At 47.3% G+C, this 19,784-nt stretch overlaps 1 protein-coding gene across 2 annotated transcripts in view; it reads right to left on the minus strand.

Annotated features, from left to right (window-relative positions):
- Positions 1-19,784, minus strand: part of LOC106604056 (large neutral amino acids transporter small subunit 4) — a 53,204-nt gene that overhangs the window by 15,817 nt on the left and 17,603 nt on the right. For both annotated transcript variants that reach the window (XM_045717486.2, XM_045717485.2), the window contains exons 6-9: positions 6,958-7,050; positions 6,333-6,466; positions 5,663-5,859; positions 4,585-4,728 (exon numbers count right to left, since the gene is read on the minus strand). In XM_045717486.2, coding sequence (XP_045573442.1) covers positions 4,585-4,728; positions 5,663-5,859; positions 6,333-6,466; positions 6,958-7,050 — 568 coding nt within the window. The remainder of the gene's footprint in view (positions 1-4,584; positions 4,729-5,662; positions 5,860-6,332; positions 6,467-6,957; positions 7,051-19,784) is intronic.

The raw sequence follows: 19,784 nt of genomic DNA on the forward strand, positions 1-19,784 counted from the left end.
TACTAGACAAGTCCAATAGGGTTAAATGGTATATCTAGTCCAATAGGGTTAGATGGTATATCTACTAGTCTAGTCCAATAGGGTTAGATGGTATATCTAGTCCAATAGGGTTAGATGTTATATCTAGTCCAGTAGGGTTAGATGGTATATCTACTAGACAAGTCCAATAGGGTTAGATGGTATATCTAGTCCAATAGGGTTAGATGGTATATCTACTAGACTACTCCAATAGGGTTAGATGGTATATCTACTAGACAAGTCCAATAGGGTTAGATGGTATATCTAGTCCAATAGGGTTAGATGGTATATCTACTAGACTAGTCCAATAGGGTTAGATGTTATATCTACTAGTCTAGTCCAATAGGGTTAGATGGTATATCTAGTCCAATAGGGTTAGATGGTATATCTAGTCCAATAGGGTTAGATGTTATATCTACTAGTCTAGTCCAATAGGGTTAGATGGTATATCTAGTCCAATAGTGTTAGATGGTATATCTACTAGTCTAGTCCAATAGGGTTAAATGGTATATCTAGTCCAATAGGGTTAGATGGTATATCTACTAGACTAGTCCAATAGAGTTAGATGGTATATCTAGTTGAATAGGGTTAGATGGTATATCTACTAGTCTAGTCCAATAGGGTTAGATTGTATATCTACTAGTCTAGTCCAATAGGGTTAGATGTTATATCTAGTCCAATAGGGTTAGATGGTATATCTAGTCCAATAGGGTTAGATGGTATATCTACTAGTCTAGTCCAATAGGGTTAGATGTTATATCTAGTCCAATAGGGTTAGATGGTATATCAAGTCCAATAGGGTTAGATGGTATATCTACTAGTCTAGTCCAATAGGGTTAGATGTTATATCTAGTCCAATAGGGTTAGATGGTATATCTACTAGACTAGTCCAATAGGGTTAGATGTTATATCTACTAGTCTAGTCCAATAGGGTTAGATGGTATATCTAGTCCAATAGGGTTAGATGGTATATCTAGTCCAATAGGGTTAGATGTTATATCTACTAGTCTAGTCCAATAGGGTTAGATGGTATATCTAGTCCAATAGTGTTAGATGGTATATCTACTAGTCTAGTCCAATAGGGTTAAATGGTATATCTAGTCCAATAGGGTTAGATGTTATATCTACTAGTCTAGTCCAATAGGGTTAGATGGTATATCTAGTCCAATAGTGTTAGATGGTATATCTACTAGTCTAGTCCAATAGGGTTAGATGGTATATCTAGTCCAATAGTGTTAGATGGTATATCTACTAGTCTAGTCCAATAGGGTTAAATGGTATATCTAGTCCAATAGGGTTAGATGGTATATCTACTAGTCTAGTCCAATAGGGTTAGATGGTATATCTAGTCCAATAGGGTTAGATGGTATATCTACTAGACTAGTCCAATAGGGTTAGATGGTATATCTACTAGTCTAGTCCAATAGGGTTAGATGGTATATCTACTTCACTAGTCCAATAGGGTTAGATGGTATATCTACTAGTCTAGTCCAATAGGGTTAGATGGTATATCTACTAGACTAGTCCAATAGGGTTAGATGGTATATCTACTAGTCTAGTCCAATAGGGTTAGATGGTATATCTAGTCCAATAGGGTTAGATGGTTTATCTACTAGTCTAGTCCAATAGGGTTAGATGGTATATCTACTAGACTAGTCCAATAGGGTTAGATGGTATATCTAGTCCAATAGGGTTAGATTGTATATCTAGTCCAATAGGGTTAGATGGTATATCTACTGGTCTAGTCCAATAGGGTTAGATGGTATATCTACTAGTCTAGTCCAATAGGGTTAGATGGTATATCTACTAGTCTAGTCCAATAGGGTTAGATGGTATATCTACTAGACTAGTCCAATAGGGTTAGATGGTATATCTAGTCCAATAGTGTTAGATGGTATATCTACTAGACTAGTCCAATAGGTTTAGATGGTATATCTACTAGTCTAGTCCAATAGGGTTAGATGGTACATCTAGTCCAATAGGGTTAGATGGTATATCTAGTCCAATAGGGTTAGATGGTATATCTAGTCCAATAGGGTTAGATGGTATATCTACTAGACTAGTCCAATAGGGTTAGATGTTATATCTACTAGTCTAGTCCAATAGGGTTAGATGGTATATCTACTAGACTAGTCCAATAGTTTTAGATGGTATATCTAGTCCAATAGGGTTAGATGTTATATCTACTAGACAAGTCCAATAGGGTTAGATGTTATATCTAGTCCAATAGGGTTAGATGTTATATCTAGTCCAATAGGGTTAGATGGTATATCTACTAGTCTAGTCCAATAGTGTTAGATGGTATATCTAGTCCAATAGGGTTAGATGGTATATCTAGTCCAATAGGGTTAGATGGTATATCTGCTAGACTAGTCCAATAGGGTTAGATGGTATATCTAGTCCAATAGGGTTAGATGGTATATCTAGTCCAATAGGGTTAGATGGTATATCTGCTAGACAAGTCCAATAGGGTTAGATGTTATATCTCGTCCAATAGGGTTAGATGGTATATCTACTGGTCTAGTCCAATAGGGTTAGATGGTATATATACTAGTCTATTCCAATAAGCCTGCAGTCTTACCAACTTCCATTCTCTCCACTACAGGAGAGAGAAAGAGCAGAGGGAGGAGGAAAAGAAGAGAGGTGCATTTTAAAACACACACAAGTCCTCAGCAACTCCTTCAAGACTGTTGGAAAAGCATTCCTCATGAAGCTGGTTGAGAGAATGTCAAGAGTGTGCAAAGCTGTCATCAAGGCAAAGGGTGGCTACTTTGAAGAATCTCAAATATAAAATATATTTCGATTTGTTTACAATTTTTTTGGTTACTACATGATTCCATATGTGTTATTTCATAGTTTTGATGTCTTCACTATTATTCTACAATGTAGAAAATAGTAAAAATAAAGAAAACCCCTGGAATGGGTAGGTGTGATCAAACCTCTGACTGGTACTGTATGTAGAAAACACATATACAATGACACCACTGACATACATGGCAAACATATCTCACCAGATCCTAACCAGATTACATATTCGATTTTTGTTAAAATAATCTTCTTCTACCATACAACATTCTCATTTGATTGTCATGATTCTTTTCCATATGGGGTACCCACCAGTGTTGAGGCCTCCAGGATGTGGTTCATAGCTCACCCAGCCCTAGCAGCAGTACCCACCAGTGTTGAGGCCTCCAGGATGTGGTTCATAGCTCACCCAGCCCTAGCAGCAGTACCCACCAGTGTTGAGGCCTCCAGGATGTGGTTCATGGCTCACCCAGCCCTAGCAGCAGTACCCACCAGTGTTGAGGCCTCCAGGATGTGGTTCATAGCTCACCCAGCCCTAGCAGCAGTACCCACCAGTGTTGAGGATCTCCAGGATGTGGTTCATAGCTCACCCAGCCCTAGCAGCAGTACCCACCAGTGTTGAGGCCTCCAGGATGTGGTTCATAGCTCACCCAGCCCTAGCAGCAGTACCCACCAGTGTTGAGGATCTCCAGGATGTGGTTCATAGCTCACCCAGCCCTAGCAGCAGTACCCACCAGTGTTGAGGCCTCCAGGATGTGGTTCATGGCTCACCCAGCCCTAGCAGCAGTACCCACCAGTGTTGAGGATCTCCAGGATGTGGTTCATAGCTCACCCAGCCCTAACAGCAGTACCCACCAGTGTTGAGGCCTCCAGGATGTGGTTCATGGCTCACCCAGCCCTAGCAGCAGTACCCACCAGTGTTGAGGCCTCCAGGATGTGGTTCATGGCTCACCCAGCCCTAGCAGCAGTACCCACCAGTGTTGAGGATCTCCAGGATGTGGTTCATGGCTCACCCAGCCCTAGCAGCAGTACCCACCAGTGTTGAGGCCTCCAGGATGTGGTTCATGGCTCACCCAGCCCTAGCAGCAGTACCCACCAGTGTTGAGGATCTCCAGGATGTGGTTCATAGCTCACCCAGCCCTAACAGCAGTACCCACCAGTGTTGAGGCCTCCAGGATGTGGTTCATGGCTCACCCAGCCCTAGCAGCAGTACCCACCAGTGTTGAGGCCTCCAGGATGTGGTTCATGGCTCACCCAGCCCTAGCAGCAGTACCCACCAGTGTTGAGGATCTCCAGGATGTGGTTCATGGCTCACCCAGCCCTAGCAGCAGTACCCACCAGTGTTGAGGCCTCCAGGATGTGGTTCATAGCTCACCCAGCCCTAGCAGCAGTACCCACCAGTGTTGAGGCCTCCAGGATGTGGTTCATAGCTCACCCAGCCCTAGCAGCAGTACCCACCAGTGTTGAGGCCTCCAGGATGTGGTTCATAGCTCACCCAGCCCTAGCAGCAGTACCCACCAGTGTTGAGGATCTCCAGGATGCTGTTCATGGCTCACCCAGCCCTAACAGCAGTACCCACCAGTGTTGAGGCCTCCAGGATGTGGTTCATGGCTCACCCAGCCCTAGCAGCAGTACCCACCAGTGTTGAGGATCTCCAGGATGCTGTTCATAGCTCACCCAGCCCTAGCAGCAGTACCCACCAGTGTTGAGGATCTCCAGGATGCTGTTCATAGCTCACCCAGCCCTAGCAGCAGTACCCACCAGTGTTGAGGTCTCCATCGCTGAGGGCCTCCAGGATGTTGTTCATGGCTCCCATGTAGAAGATGAGACGGAGCTGAGTGATGGACATGGTGACCAGAGAGAGGATGAAGAGAGGGCTGATGATGCTCTGCATGAATGACTGGGCTGAAGGAGAGAAGCGGAGGTAGAGAAGAGATGTTTGGGTTAGGGTTAGTGACAATGCCCCATCCACAGGGCATGAGTGGTCACTGAAGGGTTTGATGAACATGAAAACAATGTAAACCATATACCATTGCCGTCTCAGTCACCAGATCTCAACCCACTTGAACACTTATGGGAGATTCTGGAGCGGGGTCTGAGACAGCATTTGCCACCACCATCAACAAAACTACAAATGATGGGGAATTGCTCCAGGAAGAATGGTGTCGCATCCCTCCAATAGAGTTACAGACACTTGTAGAATCTATGCCAAGGTGCGTTGAATCTGTTCTGGCTCGTGGTGCCCCAACGCCCTATTAAGACACTTTATGCTGGTGTTTCCTGTATTTTGGCAGTTGGCTGTTTTGTTTTAAAACATGTTTTTCTGTTTCGTTGTTGTGTTTTACCTCCTTTTTTTTCCTCCCCAATTTCGTCATATCCACTTACGATCTTGTCTCATCGCTGCAACTCCCCAACGGGCTCGGGAGAGGCGATGGTGGAGTCATGCGTCCTCTGAAACATGACCCACCAAACCGCGTTTCTTAACGCCCGCCTGCTTAACCCGGAAATCAGCCGCACTAATGTGTTTCGGAGGAAACACCATTTAACTGATGACCGAAGTCAGCCTGTAGGCGCCCGGCCCGCCACAAGGAGTCGCTATAACGCGTTGAGCCAAGTAAAGCCTCCCCGGCCAAACCCTCCACTAACCCGGACTACGCTGGGCACAATTGTGTGCCACCCTATTGTACTCCCGGTCACGGCCGGTTATGACACAGCCTGGGATTCGAAACCCGGGTCTGTGGTGACACTTCAAGCACTGCGATGCAGTGCCTTAGACCACTGCGCCACTCGGGAGGCCACATTGTGTAATGTTGTATAAAGATACGAGCTGGGTCCTTACATTCCTCATTGGGTTTTTTGCTGACCTCCAGGTCCATGGTTGAGAGACAGAGTTTGTGTCCATCCTTAGTGGCCAGCTCTTTCTCCTTCGGGTTGCTGCTCACACTCAGACGCTTCCCCACTGTGGTCACCTGATGGTAGAACTGCTTTCCTGTGATCTTATGGTCAAAACCCAGCCAACTGAACTTTACCTTCACACTAGGGAGGGAGGGGAGACAGGGAGGGAGGGAGGGAGGGAGGGCGAGGGATGGAGGAAGGAAGAGAGAGTCACGTTATTCCAGTGTAAATGTAACACAGTACAGTTAAACATTCCTGAGCTGACCTGGAGCTTGACCTTTAACAGTACAATACATACTACTGCTCATTACATGAACATACAGCCTACCCTACCCTCACACTGATGGAAAATACTGCACATGTAGCCCCCCTAATGGCTGGTATTACTGTTACTACTATGTGTGTACCTGTAGTCCATGTCCTCGGGCCTGGTGTGTGTGTGTGTGTGTGTGTGTGTGTGTGTGTGTGTGTGTGTGTGTGTGTGTGTGTGTTGTGTGTGTTGTGTGTGTTGTGTGTGTGTGTGTGTGTGTGTGTGTGTGTGTGTGTGTGTGTGTGTGTGTGTGTGTGTGTGTGTGTGTGTGTGTGTGTGTGTGTGTGTGTGTGTGTGTGTGTACCTGTAGTCCATGTCCTCGGGGCCGGGGAAGGGTTCCAGGGGCCAGTTGAAGAAGCAGTTGAAGAAGACGATGCCGGAACACGCTGCCCAGACAACCATGATGGTGATGAAGGTCACACCAAGGTCATAGATCACCTAGGATACAACAACAACAACAACAACAACAACTGTTATAGGTCACCTAGGAAACAACAACAACTGTTATAGTTAAGTTATAACAGTTGTTGTTGTTGTTGTGTCCTAGGTGATCTATAACAGTTGTTGTTGTTGTGTCCTAGGTGATCTATAACAGTTGTTGTTGTGTCCTAGGTGACCTATAACAGTTGTTGTTGTATCCTAGGTGATCTATAACAGTTGTTGTTGTTGTATCCTAGGTGATCTATAACAGTTGCTGTTGTTTCCTAGGTGATCCATTACAGTTATTGTTGTCGATGTTTCCTGTATCACAACCAGCTGTGATTTGGAGTCCCATAGGGTGGCGCACAATTGGCCCATCGTTGTCCTGGTTAGGGTTTGGCCGGTGTAGACCGTCATTGTAAATAAGAATTTGTTCTTAACTGACTTGCCTAGTCTATAACTCATTAATTGTTTGGATAGTAAAACAATTGTGTGTGTGTGTGTGTTACCTTGACTCCAGGGAAGGTGACAGCAGAGGAAGCGTAGGAGCCGATCATCAGAGCAATGAATGTAGAACGCAGATTGCCAAACATGTTAGGGAGCTGGGGAGAGAGACAGAGAGACAGAGAGACAGAGAGACAGAGAGACAGAGAGACAGAGACAGAGACAGAGACAGAGATAGAGATAGAGATAGAGATAGAGATAGAGATAGATAGATAGATAGAGAGATATAGAGAGAGGGGGAAGCAGATGGAGAGAGAGAGAGAGAGATGGAGAGAAAGAGATGGAGAGAAAGAGAGAAAGGCAAGGGGTAGAGATAGGAGGAGAGAGAAAACAACAATTAAAACACAAGTAACTTTCTATTTCCAGTCTACTGATACGTGAAAGGACATCACACTCCTGTCTGTAGTATGCTACTCCTTGCTGTCTCTCTGAGGGTTTGGAGTCTGTAGCATGCTACTCCTTGCTGTCTCTCTGAGGGTTTGGAGTCTGTAGCATGCTACTCCTTGCTGTGTGGTGTCTCTCTGAGGGTTTGGAGTCTGTAGTATGCTACTCCTTGCTGTCTCTCTGAGGGTTTGGAGTCTGTAGTATGCTACTCCTTGCTGTCTCTCTGAGGGTTTGGAGTCTGTAGTATGCTACTCCTTGCTGTCTCTCTGAGGGTTTGGAGTCTGTAGTATGCTACTCCTTGCTGTCTCTCTGAGGGTTTGGAGTCTGTAGCATGCTACTCCTTGCTGTGTGGTGTCTCTCTGAGGGTTTGGAGTCTGTAGTATGCTACTCCTTGCTGTCTCTCTGAGGGTTTGGAGTCTGTAGTATGCTACTCCTTGCTGTCTCTCTGAGGGTTTGGAGTCTGTAGTATGCTACTCCTTGCTGTCTCTCTGAGGGTTTGGAGTCTGTAGTATGCTACTCCTTGCTGTCTCTCTGAGGGTTTGGAGTCTGTAGCATGCTACTCCTTGCTGTCTCTCTGAGGGTTTGGAGTCTGTAGTATGCTACTCCTTGCTGTCTCTCTGAGGGTTTGGAGTCTGTAGTATGCTACTCCTTGCTGTCTCTCTGAGGGTTTGGAGTCTGTAGTATGCTACTCCTTGCTGTCTCTCTGAGGGTTTGGAGTCTGTAGTATGCTACTCCATGGTGTCTCTCTGAGGGTTTGGAGTCTGTAGTATGCTACTCCATGGTGTCTCTCTGAGGGTTTGGAATCTGTAGTATGCTACTCCATGGTGTCTCTCTGAGGGTTTGGAGTCTGTAGTATGCTACTCCTTGCTGTCTCTCTGAGGGTTTGGAGTCTGTAGTATGCTACTCCTTGCTGTCCCTCTGAGGGTTTGGAGTCTGTAGCATGCTACTCCTTGCTGTGTGGTGTCTCTCTGAGGGTTTGGAGTCTGTAGTATGCTACTCCTTGCTGTGTGGTGTCTCTCTGAGGGTTTGGAGTCTGTAGTATGCTACTCCTTGCTGTCTCTCTGAGGGTTTGGAGTCTGTAGTATGCTACTCCTTGCTGTCTCTCTGAGGGTTTGGAGTCTGTAGTATGCTACTCCTTGCTGTCTCTCTGAGGGTTTGGAGTCTGTAGTATGCTACTCCTTGCTGTCTCTCTGAGGGTTTGGAGTCTGTAGCATGCTACTCCTTGCTGTGTGGTGTCTCTCTGAGGGTTTGGAGTCTGTAGTATGCTACTCCTTGCTGTCTCTCTGAGGGTTTGGAGTCTGTAGTATGCTACTCCTTGCTGTCTCTCTGAGGGTTTGGAGTCTGTAGTATGCTACTCCTTGCTGTCTCTCTGAGGGTTTGGAGTCTGTAGTATGCTACTCCTTGCTGTCTCTCTGAGGGTTTGGAGTCTGTAGCATGCAACTCCTTGCTGTCTCTCTGAGGGTTTGGAGTCTGTAGTATGCTACTCCTTGCTGTCTCTCTGAGGGTTTGGAGTCTGTAGCATGCTACTCCTTGCTGTCTCTCTGAGGGTTTGGAGTCTGTAGTATGCTACTCCTTGCTGTCTCTCTGAGGGTTTGGAGTCTGTAGTATGCTACTCCTTGCTGTCTCTCTGAGGGTTTGGAGTCTGTAGTATGCTACTCCTTGCTGTCTCTCTGAGGGTTTGGAGTCTGTAGTATGCTACTCCATGGTGTCTCTCTGAGGGTTTGGAGTCTGTAGTATGCTACTCCATGGTGTCTCTCTGAGGGTTTTGAATCTGTAGTATGCTACTCCATGGTGTCTCTCTGAGGGTTTGGAGTCTGTAGTATGCTACTCCTTGCTGTCTCTCTGAGGGTTTGGAGTCTGTAGTATGCTACTCCTTGCTGTCCCTCTGAGGGTTTGGAGTCTGTAGCATGCTACTCCTTGCTGTGTGGTGTCTCTCTGAGGGTTTGGAGTCTGTAGTATGCTACTCCTTGCTGTGTGGTGTCTCTCTGAGGGTTTGGAGTCTGTAGTATGCTACTCCTTGCTGTCTCTCTGAGGGTTTGGAGTCTGTAGTATGCTACTCCTTGCTGTCTCTCTGAGGGTTTGGAGTCTGTAGTATGCTACTCCTTGCTGTCTCTCTGAGGGTTTGGAGTCTGTAGTATGCTACTCCTTGCTGTCTCTCTGAGGGTTTGGAGTCTGTAGTATGCTACTCCATGGTGTCTCTCTGAGGGTTTGGAGTCTGTAATATACTACTCCTTGCTGTCTCTCTGAGAGTTTGGAGTCTGTAGTATGCTACTCCTTGCTGTCTCTCTGAGGGTTTGGAGTCTGTAGTATGCTACTCCTTGCTGTCTCTCTGAGGGTTTGGAGTCTGTAGTATGCTACTCCTTGCTGTCTCTCTGAGGGTTTGGAGTCTGTAGTATGCTACTCCTTGCTGTCTCTCTGAGGGTTTGGAGTCTGTAGTATGCTACTCCTTGCTGTCTCTCTGAGGGTTTGGAGTCTGTAGTATGCTACTCCTTGCTGTGTGGTGTCTCTCTGAGGGTTTGGAGTCTGTAGTATGCTACTCCATGGTGTCTCTCTGAGGGTTTGGAGTCTGTAGTATGCTACTCCATGGTGTCTCTCTGAGGGTTTGGAGTCTGTAGTATGCTACTCCATGGTGTCTCTCTGAGGGTTTGGAGTCTGTAGTATGCTACTCCATGGTGTCTCTCTGAGGGTTTGGAGTCTGTAGTATGCTACTCCATGGTGTCTCTCTGAGGGTTTGGAGTCTGTAGTATGCTACTCCATGGTGTCTCTCTGAGGGTTTGGAGTCTGTAGTATGCTACTCCTTGCTGTCTCTCTGAGAGTTTGGAGTCTGTAGTATGCTACTCCTTGCTGTCTCTCTGAGGGTTTGGAGTCTGTAGTATGCTACTCCTTGCTGTCTCTCTGAGGGTTTGGAGTCTGTAGTATGCTACTCCATGGTGTCTCTCTGAGGGTTTGGAGTCTGTAATATACTACTCCTTGCTGTCTCTCTGAGAGTTTGGAGTCTGTAGTATGCTACTCCTTGCTGTCTCTCTGAGGGTTTGGAGTCTGTAGTATGCTACTCCTTGCTGTCTCTCTGAGGGTTTGGAGTCTGTAGTATGCTACTCCTTGCTGTCTCTCTGAGGGTTTGGAGTCTGTAGTATGCTACTCCTTGCTGTCTCTCTGAGGGTTTGGAGTCTGTAGTATGCTACTCCATGGTGTCTCTCTGAGGGTTTGGAGTCTGTAGCATGCTACTCCTTGCTGTGTGGTGTCTCTCTGAGGGTTTGGAGTCTGTAGTATCCTACTCCTTGCTGTGTGGTGTCTCTCTGAGAGTTTGGAGTCTGTAGTATGCTACTCCATGGTGTCTCTCTTAGGGTTTGGAGTCTGTAATATACTACTCCTTGCTGTCTCTCTGAGAGTTTGGAGTCTGTAGTATGCTACTCCTTGCTGTCTCTCTGAGGGTTTGGAGTCTGTAGTATGCTACTCCTTGCTGTGTGGTGTCTCTCTGAGGGTTTGGAGTCTGTAGTATGCTACTCCTTGCTGTCTCTCTGAGTGTTTGGAGTCTGTAGTATGCTACTCCATGGTGTCTCTCTGAGGGTTTGGAGTCTGTAGTATGCTACTCCTTGCTGTCTCTCTGAGGGTTTGGAGTCTGTAGTATGCTACTCCATGGTGTCTCTCTGAGGGTTTGGAGTCTGTAGTATGCTACTCCATGGTGTCTCTCTGAGGGTTTGGAGTCTGTAGTATGCTACTCCATGGTGTCTCTCTGAGGGTTTGGAGTCTGTAGTATGCTACTCCATGGTGTCTCTCTGAGGGTTTGGAGTCTGTAGTATGCTACTCCATGGTGTCTCTCTGAGGGTTTGGAGTCTGTAGCATGCTACTCCTTGCTGTGTGGTGTCTCTCTGAGGGTTTGGAGTCTGTAGTATGCTACTCCTTGCTGTCTCTCTGAGGGTTTGGAGTCTGTAGTATGCTACTCCTTGCTGTCTCTCTGAGGGTTTGGAGTCTGTAGTATGCTACTCCTTGCTGTCTCTCTGAGGGTTTGGAGTCTGTAGTATGCTACTCCTTGCTGTCTCTCTGAGGGTTTGGAGTCTGTAGTATGCTACTCCATGGTGTCTCTCTGAGGGTTTGGAGTCTGTAATATACTACTCCTTGCTGTCTCTCTGAGAGTTTGGAGTCTGTAGTATGCTACTCCTTGCTGTCTCTCTGAGGGTTTGGAGTCTGTAGTATGCTACTCCTTGCTGTCTCTCTGAGGGTTTGGAGTCTGTAGTATGCTACTCCTTGCTGTCTCTCTGAGGGTTTGGAGTCTGTAGTATGCTACTCCTTGCTGTCTCTCTGAGGGTTTGGAGTCTGTAGTATGCTACTCCTTGCTGTCTCTCTGAGGGTTTGGAGTCTGTAGTATGCTACTCCTTGCTGTGTGGTGTCTCTCTGAGGGTTTGGAGTCTGTAGTATGCTACTCCTTGCTGTCTCTCTGAGGGTTTGGAGTCTGTAGTATGCTACTCCATGGTGTCTCTCTGAGGGTTTGGAGTCTGTAGTATGCTACTCCATGGTGTCTCTCTGAGGGTTTGGAGTCTGTAGTATGCTACTCCATGGTGTCTCTCTGAGGGTTTGGAGTCTGTAGTATGCTACTCCATGGTGTCTCTCTGAGGGTTTGGAGTCTGTAGTATGCTACTCCTTGCTGTCTCTCTGAGAGTTTGGAGTCTGTAGTATGCTACTCCTTGCTGTCTCTCTGAGGGTTTGGAGTCTGTAGTATGCTACTCCTTGCTGTCTCTCTGAGGGTTTGGAGTCTGTAGTATGCTACTCCATGGTGTCTCTCTGAGGGTTTGGAGTCTGTAATATACTACTCCTTGCTGTCTCTCTGAGAGTTTGGAGTCTGTAGTATGCTACTCCTTGCTGTCTCTCTGAGGGTTTGGAGTCTGTAGTATGCTACTCCTTGCTGTCTCTCTGAGGGTTTGGAGTCTGTAGTATGCTACTCCTTGCGGGGTGTCTCTCTGAGGGTTTGGAGTCTGTAGTATGCTACTCCTTGCTGTCTCTCTGAGGGTTTGGAGTCTGTAGTATGCTACTCCATGGTGTCTCTCTGAGGGTTTGGAGTCTGTAGTATGCTACTCCTTGCTGTCTCTCTGAGGGTTTGGAGTCTGTAGTATGCTACTCCATGGTGTCTCTCTGAGGGTTTGGAGTCTGTAGTATGCTACTCCATGGTGTCTCTCTGAGGGTTTGGAGTCTGTAGTATGCTACTCCATGGTGTCTCTCTGAGGGTTTGGAGTCTGTAGTATGCTACTCCATGGTGTCTCTCTGAGGGTTTGGAGTCTGTAGTATGCTACTCCATGGTGTCTCTCTGAGGGTTTGGAGTCTGTAGCATGCTACTCCTTGCTGTGTGGTGTCTCTCTGAGGGTTTGGAGTCTGTAGTATGCTACTCCTTGCTGTGTGGTGTCTCTCTGAGAGTTTGGAGTCTGTAGTATGCTACTCCTTGCTGTCTCTCTGAGGGTTTGGAGTCTGTAGTATGCTACTCCATGGTGTCTCTCTGAGGGTTTGGAGTCTGTAATATACTACTCCTTGCTGTCTCTCTGAGAGTTTGGAGTCTGTAGTATGCTACTCCTTGCTGTCTCTCTGAGGGTTTGGAGTCTGTAGTATGCTACTCCTTGCTGTGTGGTGTCTCTCTGAGGGTTTGGAGTCTGTAGTATGCTACTCCTTGCTGTCTCTCTGAGGGTTTGGAGTCTGTAGTATGCTACTCCATGGTGTCTCTCTGAGGGTTTGGAGTCTGTAGTATGCTACTCCATGGTGTCTCTCTGAGGGTTTGGAGTCTGTAGTATGCTACTCCTTGCTGTCTCTCTGAGGGTTTGGAGTCTGTAGTATGCTACTCCATGGTGTCTCTCTGAGGGTTTGGAGTCTGTAGTATGCTACTCCTTGCTGTCTCTCTGAGGGTTTGGAGTCTGTAGTATGCTACTCCTTGCTGTCTCTCTGAGGGTTTGGAGTCTGTAGTATGCTACTCCTTGCTGTCTCTCTGAGGGTTTGGAGTCTGTAGTATGCTACTCCATGGTGTCTCTCTGAGGGTTTGGAGTCTGTAATATACTACTCCTTGCTGTCTCTCTGAGAGTTTGGAGTCTGTAGTATGCTACTCCTTGCTGTCTCTCTGAGGGTTTGGAGTCTGTAGTATGCTACTCCTTGCTGTCTCTCTGAGGGTTTGGAGTCTGTAGTATGCTACTCCTTGCTGTCTCTCTGAGGGTTTGGAGTCTGTAGTATGCTACTCCTTGCTGTCTCTCTGAGGGTTTGGAGTCTGTAGTATGCTACTCCTTGCTGTCTCTCTGAGGGTTTGGAGTCTGTAGTATGCTACTCCTTGCGTGTCTCTCTGAGGGTTTGGAGTCTGTAGTATGCTACTCCATGGTGTCTCTCTGAGGGTTTGGAGTCTGTAGTATGCTACTCCTTGCTGTCTCTCTGAGGGTTTGGAGTCTGTAGTATGCTACTCCTTGCGTGTCTCTCTGAGGGTTTGGAGTCTGTAGTATGCTACTCCTTGCTGTGTGGTGTCTCTCTGAGGGTTTGGAGTCTGTAGTATGCTACTCCTTGCTGTCTCTCTGAGGGTTTGGAGTCTGTAGTATGCTACTCCTTGCTGTCTCTCTGAGGGTTTGGAGTCTGTAGTATGCTACTCCTTGCTGTGTGGTGTCTCTCTGAGGGTTTGGAGTCTATAGTATGCTACTCCTTGCTGTCTCTCTGAGGGTTTGGAGTCTGTAGTATGCTACTCCATGGTGTCTCTCTGAGGGTTTGGAGTCTGTAGTATGCTACTCCATGGTGTCTCTCTGAGGGTTTGGAGTCTGTAGTATGCTACTCCATGGTGTCTCTCTGAGGGTTTGGAGTCTGTAGTATGCTACTCCATGGTGTCTCTCTGAGGGTTTGGAGTCTGTAGTATGCTACTCCATGGTGTCTCTCTGAGGGTTTGGAGTCTGTAGCATGCTACTCCTTGCTGTGTGGTGTCTCTCTGAGGGTTTGGAGTCTGTAGTATGCTACTCCTTGCTGTGTGGTGTCTCTCTGAGAGTTTGGAGTCTGTAGTATGCTACTCCTTGCTGTCTCTCTGAGGGTTTGGAGTCTGTAGTATGCTACTCCTTGCTGTGTGGTGTCTCTCTGAGGGTTTGGAGTCTGTAGTATGCTACTCCTTGCTGTCTCTCTGAGGGTTTGGAGTCTGTAGTATGCTACTCCATGGTGTCTCTCTGAGGGTTTGGAGTCTGTAGTATGCTACTCCATGGTGTCTCTCTGAGGGTTTGGAGTCTGTAGTATGCTACTCCATGGTGTCTCTCTGAGGGTTTGGAGTCTGTAGTATGCTACTCCATGGTGTCTCTCTGAGGGTTTGGAGTCTGTAGTATGCTACTCCATGGTGTCTCTCTGAGGGTTTGGAGTCTGTAGTATGCTACTCCATGGTGTCTCTCTGAGGGTTTGGAGTCTGTAGTATGCTACTCCATGGTGTCTCTCTGAGGGTTTGGAGTCTGTAATATACTACTCCTTGCTGTCTCTCTGAGGGTTTGGAGTCTGTAGTATGCTACTCCATGGTGTCTCTCTGAGGGTTTGGAGTCTGTAGTATGCTACTCCATGGTGTCTCTCTGAGAGTTTGGAGTCTGTAGTATGCTACACCATGGTGTCTCTCTGAGGGTTTGGAGTCTGTAGTATGCTACTCCATGGTGTCTCTCTGAGGGTTTGGAGTCTGTAGTATGCTACTCCATGGTGTCTCTCTGAGGGTTTGGAGTCTGTAGTATGCTACTCCTTGCTGTGTGGTGTCTCTCTGAGGGTTTGGAGTCTGTAGTATGCTACTCCTTGCTGTGTGGTGTCTCTCTGAGGGTTTGGAGTCTGTAGTATGCTACTCCTTGCTGTCTCTCTGAGGGTTTGGAGTCTGTAGTATGCTACTCCATGGTGTCTCTCTGAGGGTTTGGAGTCTGTAATATACTACTCCTTGCTGTCTCTCTGAGAGTTTGGAGTCTGTAGTATGCTACTCCTTGCTGTCTCTCTGAGGGTTTGGAGTCTGTAGTATGCTACTCCTTGCTGTGTGGTGTCTCTCTGAGGGTTTGGAGTCTGTAGTATGCTACTCCTTGCTGTCTCTCTGAGGGTTTGGAGTCTGTAGTATGCTACTCCATGGTGTCTCTCTGAGGGTTTGGAGTCTGTAGTATGCTACTCCATGGTGTCTCTCTGAGGGTTTGGAGTCTGTAGTATGCTACTCCATGGTGTCTCTCTGAGGGTTTGGAGTCTGTAGTATGCTACTCCATGGTGTCTCTCTGAGGGTTTGGAGTCTGTAGTATGCTACTCCATGGTGTCTCTCTGAGGGTTTGGAGTCTGTAGTATGCTACTCCTTGCTGTCTCTCTGAGAGTTTGGAGTCTGTAGTATGCTACTCCTTGCGTGTCTCTCTGAGGGTTTGGAGTCTGTAGTATGCTACTCCTTGCTGTCTCTCTGAGGGTTTGGAGTCTGTAGTATGCTACTCCATGGTGTCTCTCTGAGGGTTTGGAGTCTGTAGTATGCTACTCCATGGTGTCTCTCTGAGGGTTTGGAGTCTGTAGTATGCTACTCCATGGTGTCTCTCTGAGGGTTTGGAGTCTGTAGTATGCTACTCCATGGTGTCTCTCTGAGGGTTTGGAGTCTGTAGTATGCTACTCCATGGTGTCTCTCTGAGGGTTTGGAGTCTGTAGTATGCTACTCCTTGCTGTCTCTCTGAGAGTTTGGAGTCTGTAGTATGCTACTCCTTGCTGTCTCTCTGAGGGTTTGGAGTCTGTAGTATGCTACTCCTTGCTGTCTCTCTGAGGGTTTGGAGTCTGTAGTATGCTACTCCATGGTGTCTCTCTGAGGGTTTGGAGTCTGTAATATACTACTCCTTGCTGTCTCTCTGAGAGTTTGGAGTCTGTAGTATGCTACTCCTTGCTGTCTCTCTGAGGGTTTGGAGTCTGTAGTATGCTACTCCTTGCTGTCTCTCTGAGGGTTTGGAGTCTGTAGTATGCTACTCCTTGCTGTCTCTCTGAGGGTTTGGAGTCTGTAGTATGCTACTCCTTGCTGTCTCTCTGAGGGTTTGGAGTCTGTAGTATGCTACTCCTTGCTGTGTGGTGTCTCTCTGAGGGTTTGGAGTCTGTAGTATGCTACTCCATGGTGTCTCTCTGAGGGTTTGGAGTCTGTAGTATGCTACTCCATGGTGTCTCTCTGAGGGTTTGGAGTCTGTAGTATGCTACTCCATGGTGTCTCTCTGAGGGTTTGGAGTCTGTAGTATGCTACTCCATGGTGTCTCTCTGAGGGTTTGGAGTCTGTAGTATGCTACTCCATGGTGTCTCTCTGAGGGTTTGGAGTCTGTAGTATGCTACTCCATGGTGTCTCTCTGAGGGTTTGGAGTCTGTAGCATGCTACTCCTTGCTGTGTGGTGTCTCTCTGAGGGTTTGGAGTCTGTAGTATCCTACTCCTTGCTGTGTGGTGTCTCTCTGAGAGTTTGGAGTCTGTAGTATGCTACTCCATGGTGTCTCTCTGAGGGTTTGGAGTCTGTAGTATGCTACTCCTTGCTGTCTCTCTGAGGGTTTGGAGTCTGTAGTATGCTACTCCATGGTGTCTCTCTGAGGGTTTGGAGTCTGTAGTATGCTACTCCTTGCTGTCTCTCTGAGGGTTTGGAGTCTGTAGTATGCTACTCCTTGCTGTCTCTCTGAGGGTTTGGAGTCTGTAGTATGCTACTCCTTGCTGTCTCTCTGAGGGTTTGGAGTCTGTAGCATGCTACTCCTTGCTGTGTGGTGTCTCTCTGAGGGTTTGGAGTCTGTAGTATGCTACTCCTTGCTGTGTGGTGTCTCTCTGAGAGTTTGGAGTCTGTAGTATGCTACTCCTTGCTGTCTCTCTGAGGGTTTGGAGTCTGTAGTATGCTACTCCTTGCTGTGTGGTGTCTCTCTGAGGGTTTGGAGTCTGTAGTATGCTACTCCTTGCTGTCTCTCTGAGGGTTTGGAGTCTGTAGTATGCTACTCCATGGTGTCTCTCTGAGGGTTTGGAGTCTGTAGTATGCTACTCCATGGTGTCTCTCTGAGGGTTTGGAGTCTGTAGTATGCTACTCCATGGTGTCTCTCTGAGGGTTTGGAGTCTGTAGTATGCTACTCCATGGTGTCTCTCTGAGGGTTTGGAGTCTGTAGTATGCTACTCCATGGTGTCTCTCTGAGGGTTTGGAGTCTGTAGTATGCTACTCCATGGTGTCTCTCTGAGGGTTTGGAGTCTGTAGTATGCTACTCCATGGTGTCTCTCTGAGGGTTTGGAGTCTGTAGCATGCTACTCCTTGCTGTGTGGTGTCTCTCTGAGGGTTTGGAGTCTGTAGTATGCTACTCCTTGCTGTGTGGTGTCTCTCTGAGAGTTTGGAGTCTGTAGTATGCTACTCCTTGCTGTCTCTCTGAGGGTTTGGAGTCTGTAGTATGCTACTCCATGGTGTCTCTCTGAGGGTTTGGAGTCTGTAATATACTACTCCTTGCTGTCTCTCTGAGAGTTTGGAGTCTGTAGTATGCTACTCCTTGCTGTCTCTCTGAGGGTTTGGAGTCTGTAGTATCCTACTCCTTGCTGTCTCTCTGAGGGTTTGGAGTCTGTAGTATGCTACTCCTTGCTGTGTGCTGTCTCTCTGAGGGTTTGGAGTCTGTAGTATGCTACTCCTTGCTGTGTGGTGTCTCTCTGAGGGTTTGGAGTCTGTAGTATGCTACTCCTTGCTGTCTCTCTGAGGGTTTGGAGTCTGTAGTATGCTACTCCATGGTGTCTCTCTGAGGGTTTGGAGTCTGTAATATACTACTCCTTGCTGTCTCTCTGAGAGTTTGGAGTCTGTAGTATGCTACTCCTTGCTGTCTCTCTGAGGGTTTGGAGTCTGTAGTATGCTACTCCTTGCTGTGTGGTGTCTCTCTGAGGGTTTGGAGTCTGTAGTATGCTACTCCTTGCTGTCTCTCTGAGGGTTTGGAGTCTGTAGTATGCTACTCCATGGTGTCTCTCTGAGGGTTTGGAGTCTGTAATATACTACTCCTTGCTGTCTCTCTGAGAGTTTGGAGTCTGTAGTATGCTACTCCATGGTGTCTCTATGAGGGTTTGGAGTCTGTAGTATGCTACTCCATGGTGTCTCTCTGAGGGTTTGGAGTCTGTAATATACTACTCCTTGCTGTCCCTCTGAGGGTTTGGAGTCTGTAGTATGCTACTCCTTGCTGTGTGGTGTCTCTCTGAGGGTTTGGAGTCTGTAGTATGCTACTCCTTGCTGTCTCTCTGAGGGTTTGGAGTCTGTAGTATGCTACTCCTTGCTGTCTCTCTGAGGGTTTGGAGTCTGTAGTATGCTACTCCTTGCTGTCTCTCTGAGGGTTTGGAGTCTGTAGTATGCTACTCCTTGCTGTCTCTCTGAGGGTTTGGAGTCTGTAGTATGCTACTCCTTGCTGTCTCTCTGAGGGTTTGGAGTCTGTAGCATGCTACTCCTTGCTGTCTCTCTGAGGGTTTGGAGTCTGTAGTATGCTACTCCTTGCTGTGTGGTGTCTCTCTGAGAGTTTGGAGTCTGTAGTATGCTACTCCTTGCTGTCTCTCTGAGGGTTTGGAGTCTGTAGTATGCTACTCCTTGCTGTCTCTCTGAGGGTTTGGAGTCTGTAGTATGCTACTCCTTGCTGTCTCTCTGAGGGTTTGGAGTCTGTAGTATGCTACTCCTTGCTGTCTCTCTGAGGGTTTGGAGTCTGTAGTATGCTACTCCTTGCTGTCTCTCTGAGGGTTTGGAGTCTGTAGTAATGCATTAAAAGTGAATCTGTGCTCAGATCGCTGGAGTTAAGTAGTAACGTTCTAATGGCTGTGATGTTTATGTGGGAGCAACAGTCAGCCAGTGTATCGTACATTCCTCAGCCCTGTTGTTGAGCTCCCAGAGACAGGCTGGGTGGTGGGACAGTATTAAGGATTAAGCAGTGACAAGGTGTTTGAGGGTAGGAGGTAGGGGCTAGGGACACTAGTACCATTGTGAGGCTGGTGCCAGGCAGTACCAGTATTCTGGAGGTGAACCAGGGAGGTACGAGGGAGGTGGGAACGAATCAAACTGTTCTGACTGTCACATCACAGCAACATTGACCAGGGTCTGGTCTTCCATCCAACGCTGTTGAACACTTGAATTACTTTCATGGGGGAAAACAGAACGCCAACTCTTTTATATTTCCAGGAAAAGACGGGGAGAGAGAAAAGGGAGGGAGAGAGAGAGAGAGAGAGAGAGAGAGAGAGAGAGAGAGAGAGAGAGAGAGAGAGAGAGAGGAGAGAGGAATGGAGAGATACGAGGAGAGAGAGAGAGAGAGGAGAGAGAGAGAGGAGAGAGGAATGGAGAGATACGAGGAGAGAGAGAGAGAGGAGAGAGAGAGAGAGAGAGAGAGAGAGAGAGAGAGAGAGAGAGAGAGAGAGAGGAGAGAGGAATGGAGAGATACGAGGAGAGAGAGAGAGAGAGAGAGAGAGAGAGGAGAGAGGAATGGAGAGATACGAGGAGAGAGAGAGAGAGAGAGAGGAGAGAGGAGA

This window comes from Salmo salar, chromosome 04, assembly GCF_965601325.2.
Source record: "Salmo salar chromosome 04, fSalSal1, whole genome shotgun sequence".
Taxonomy (NCBI): Eukaryota; Metazoa; Chordata; class Actinopteri; order Salmoniformes; family Salmonidae; genus Salmo; species Salmo salar.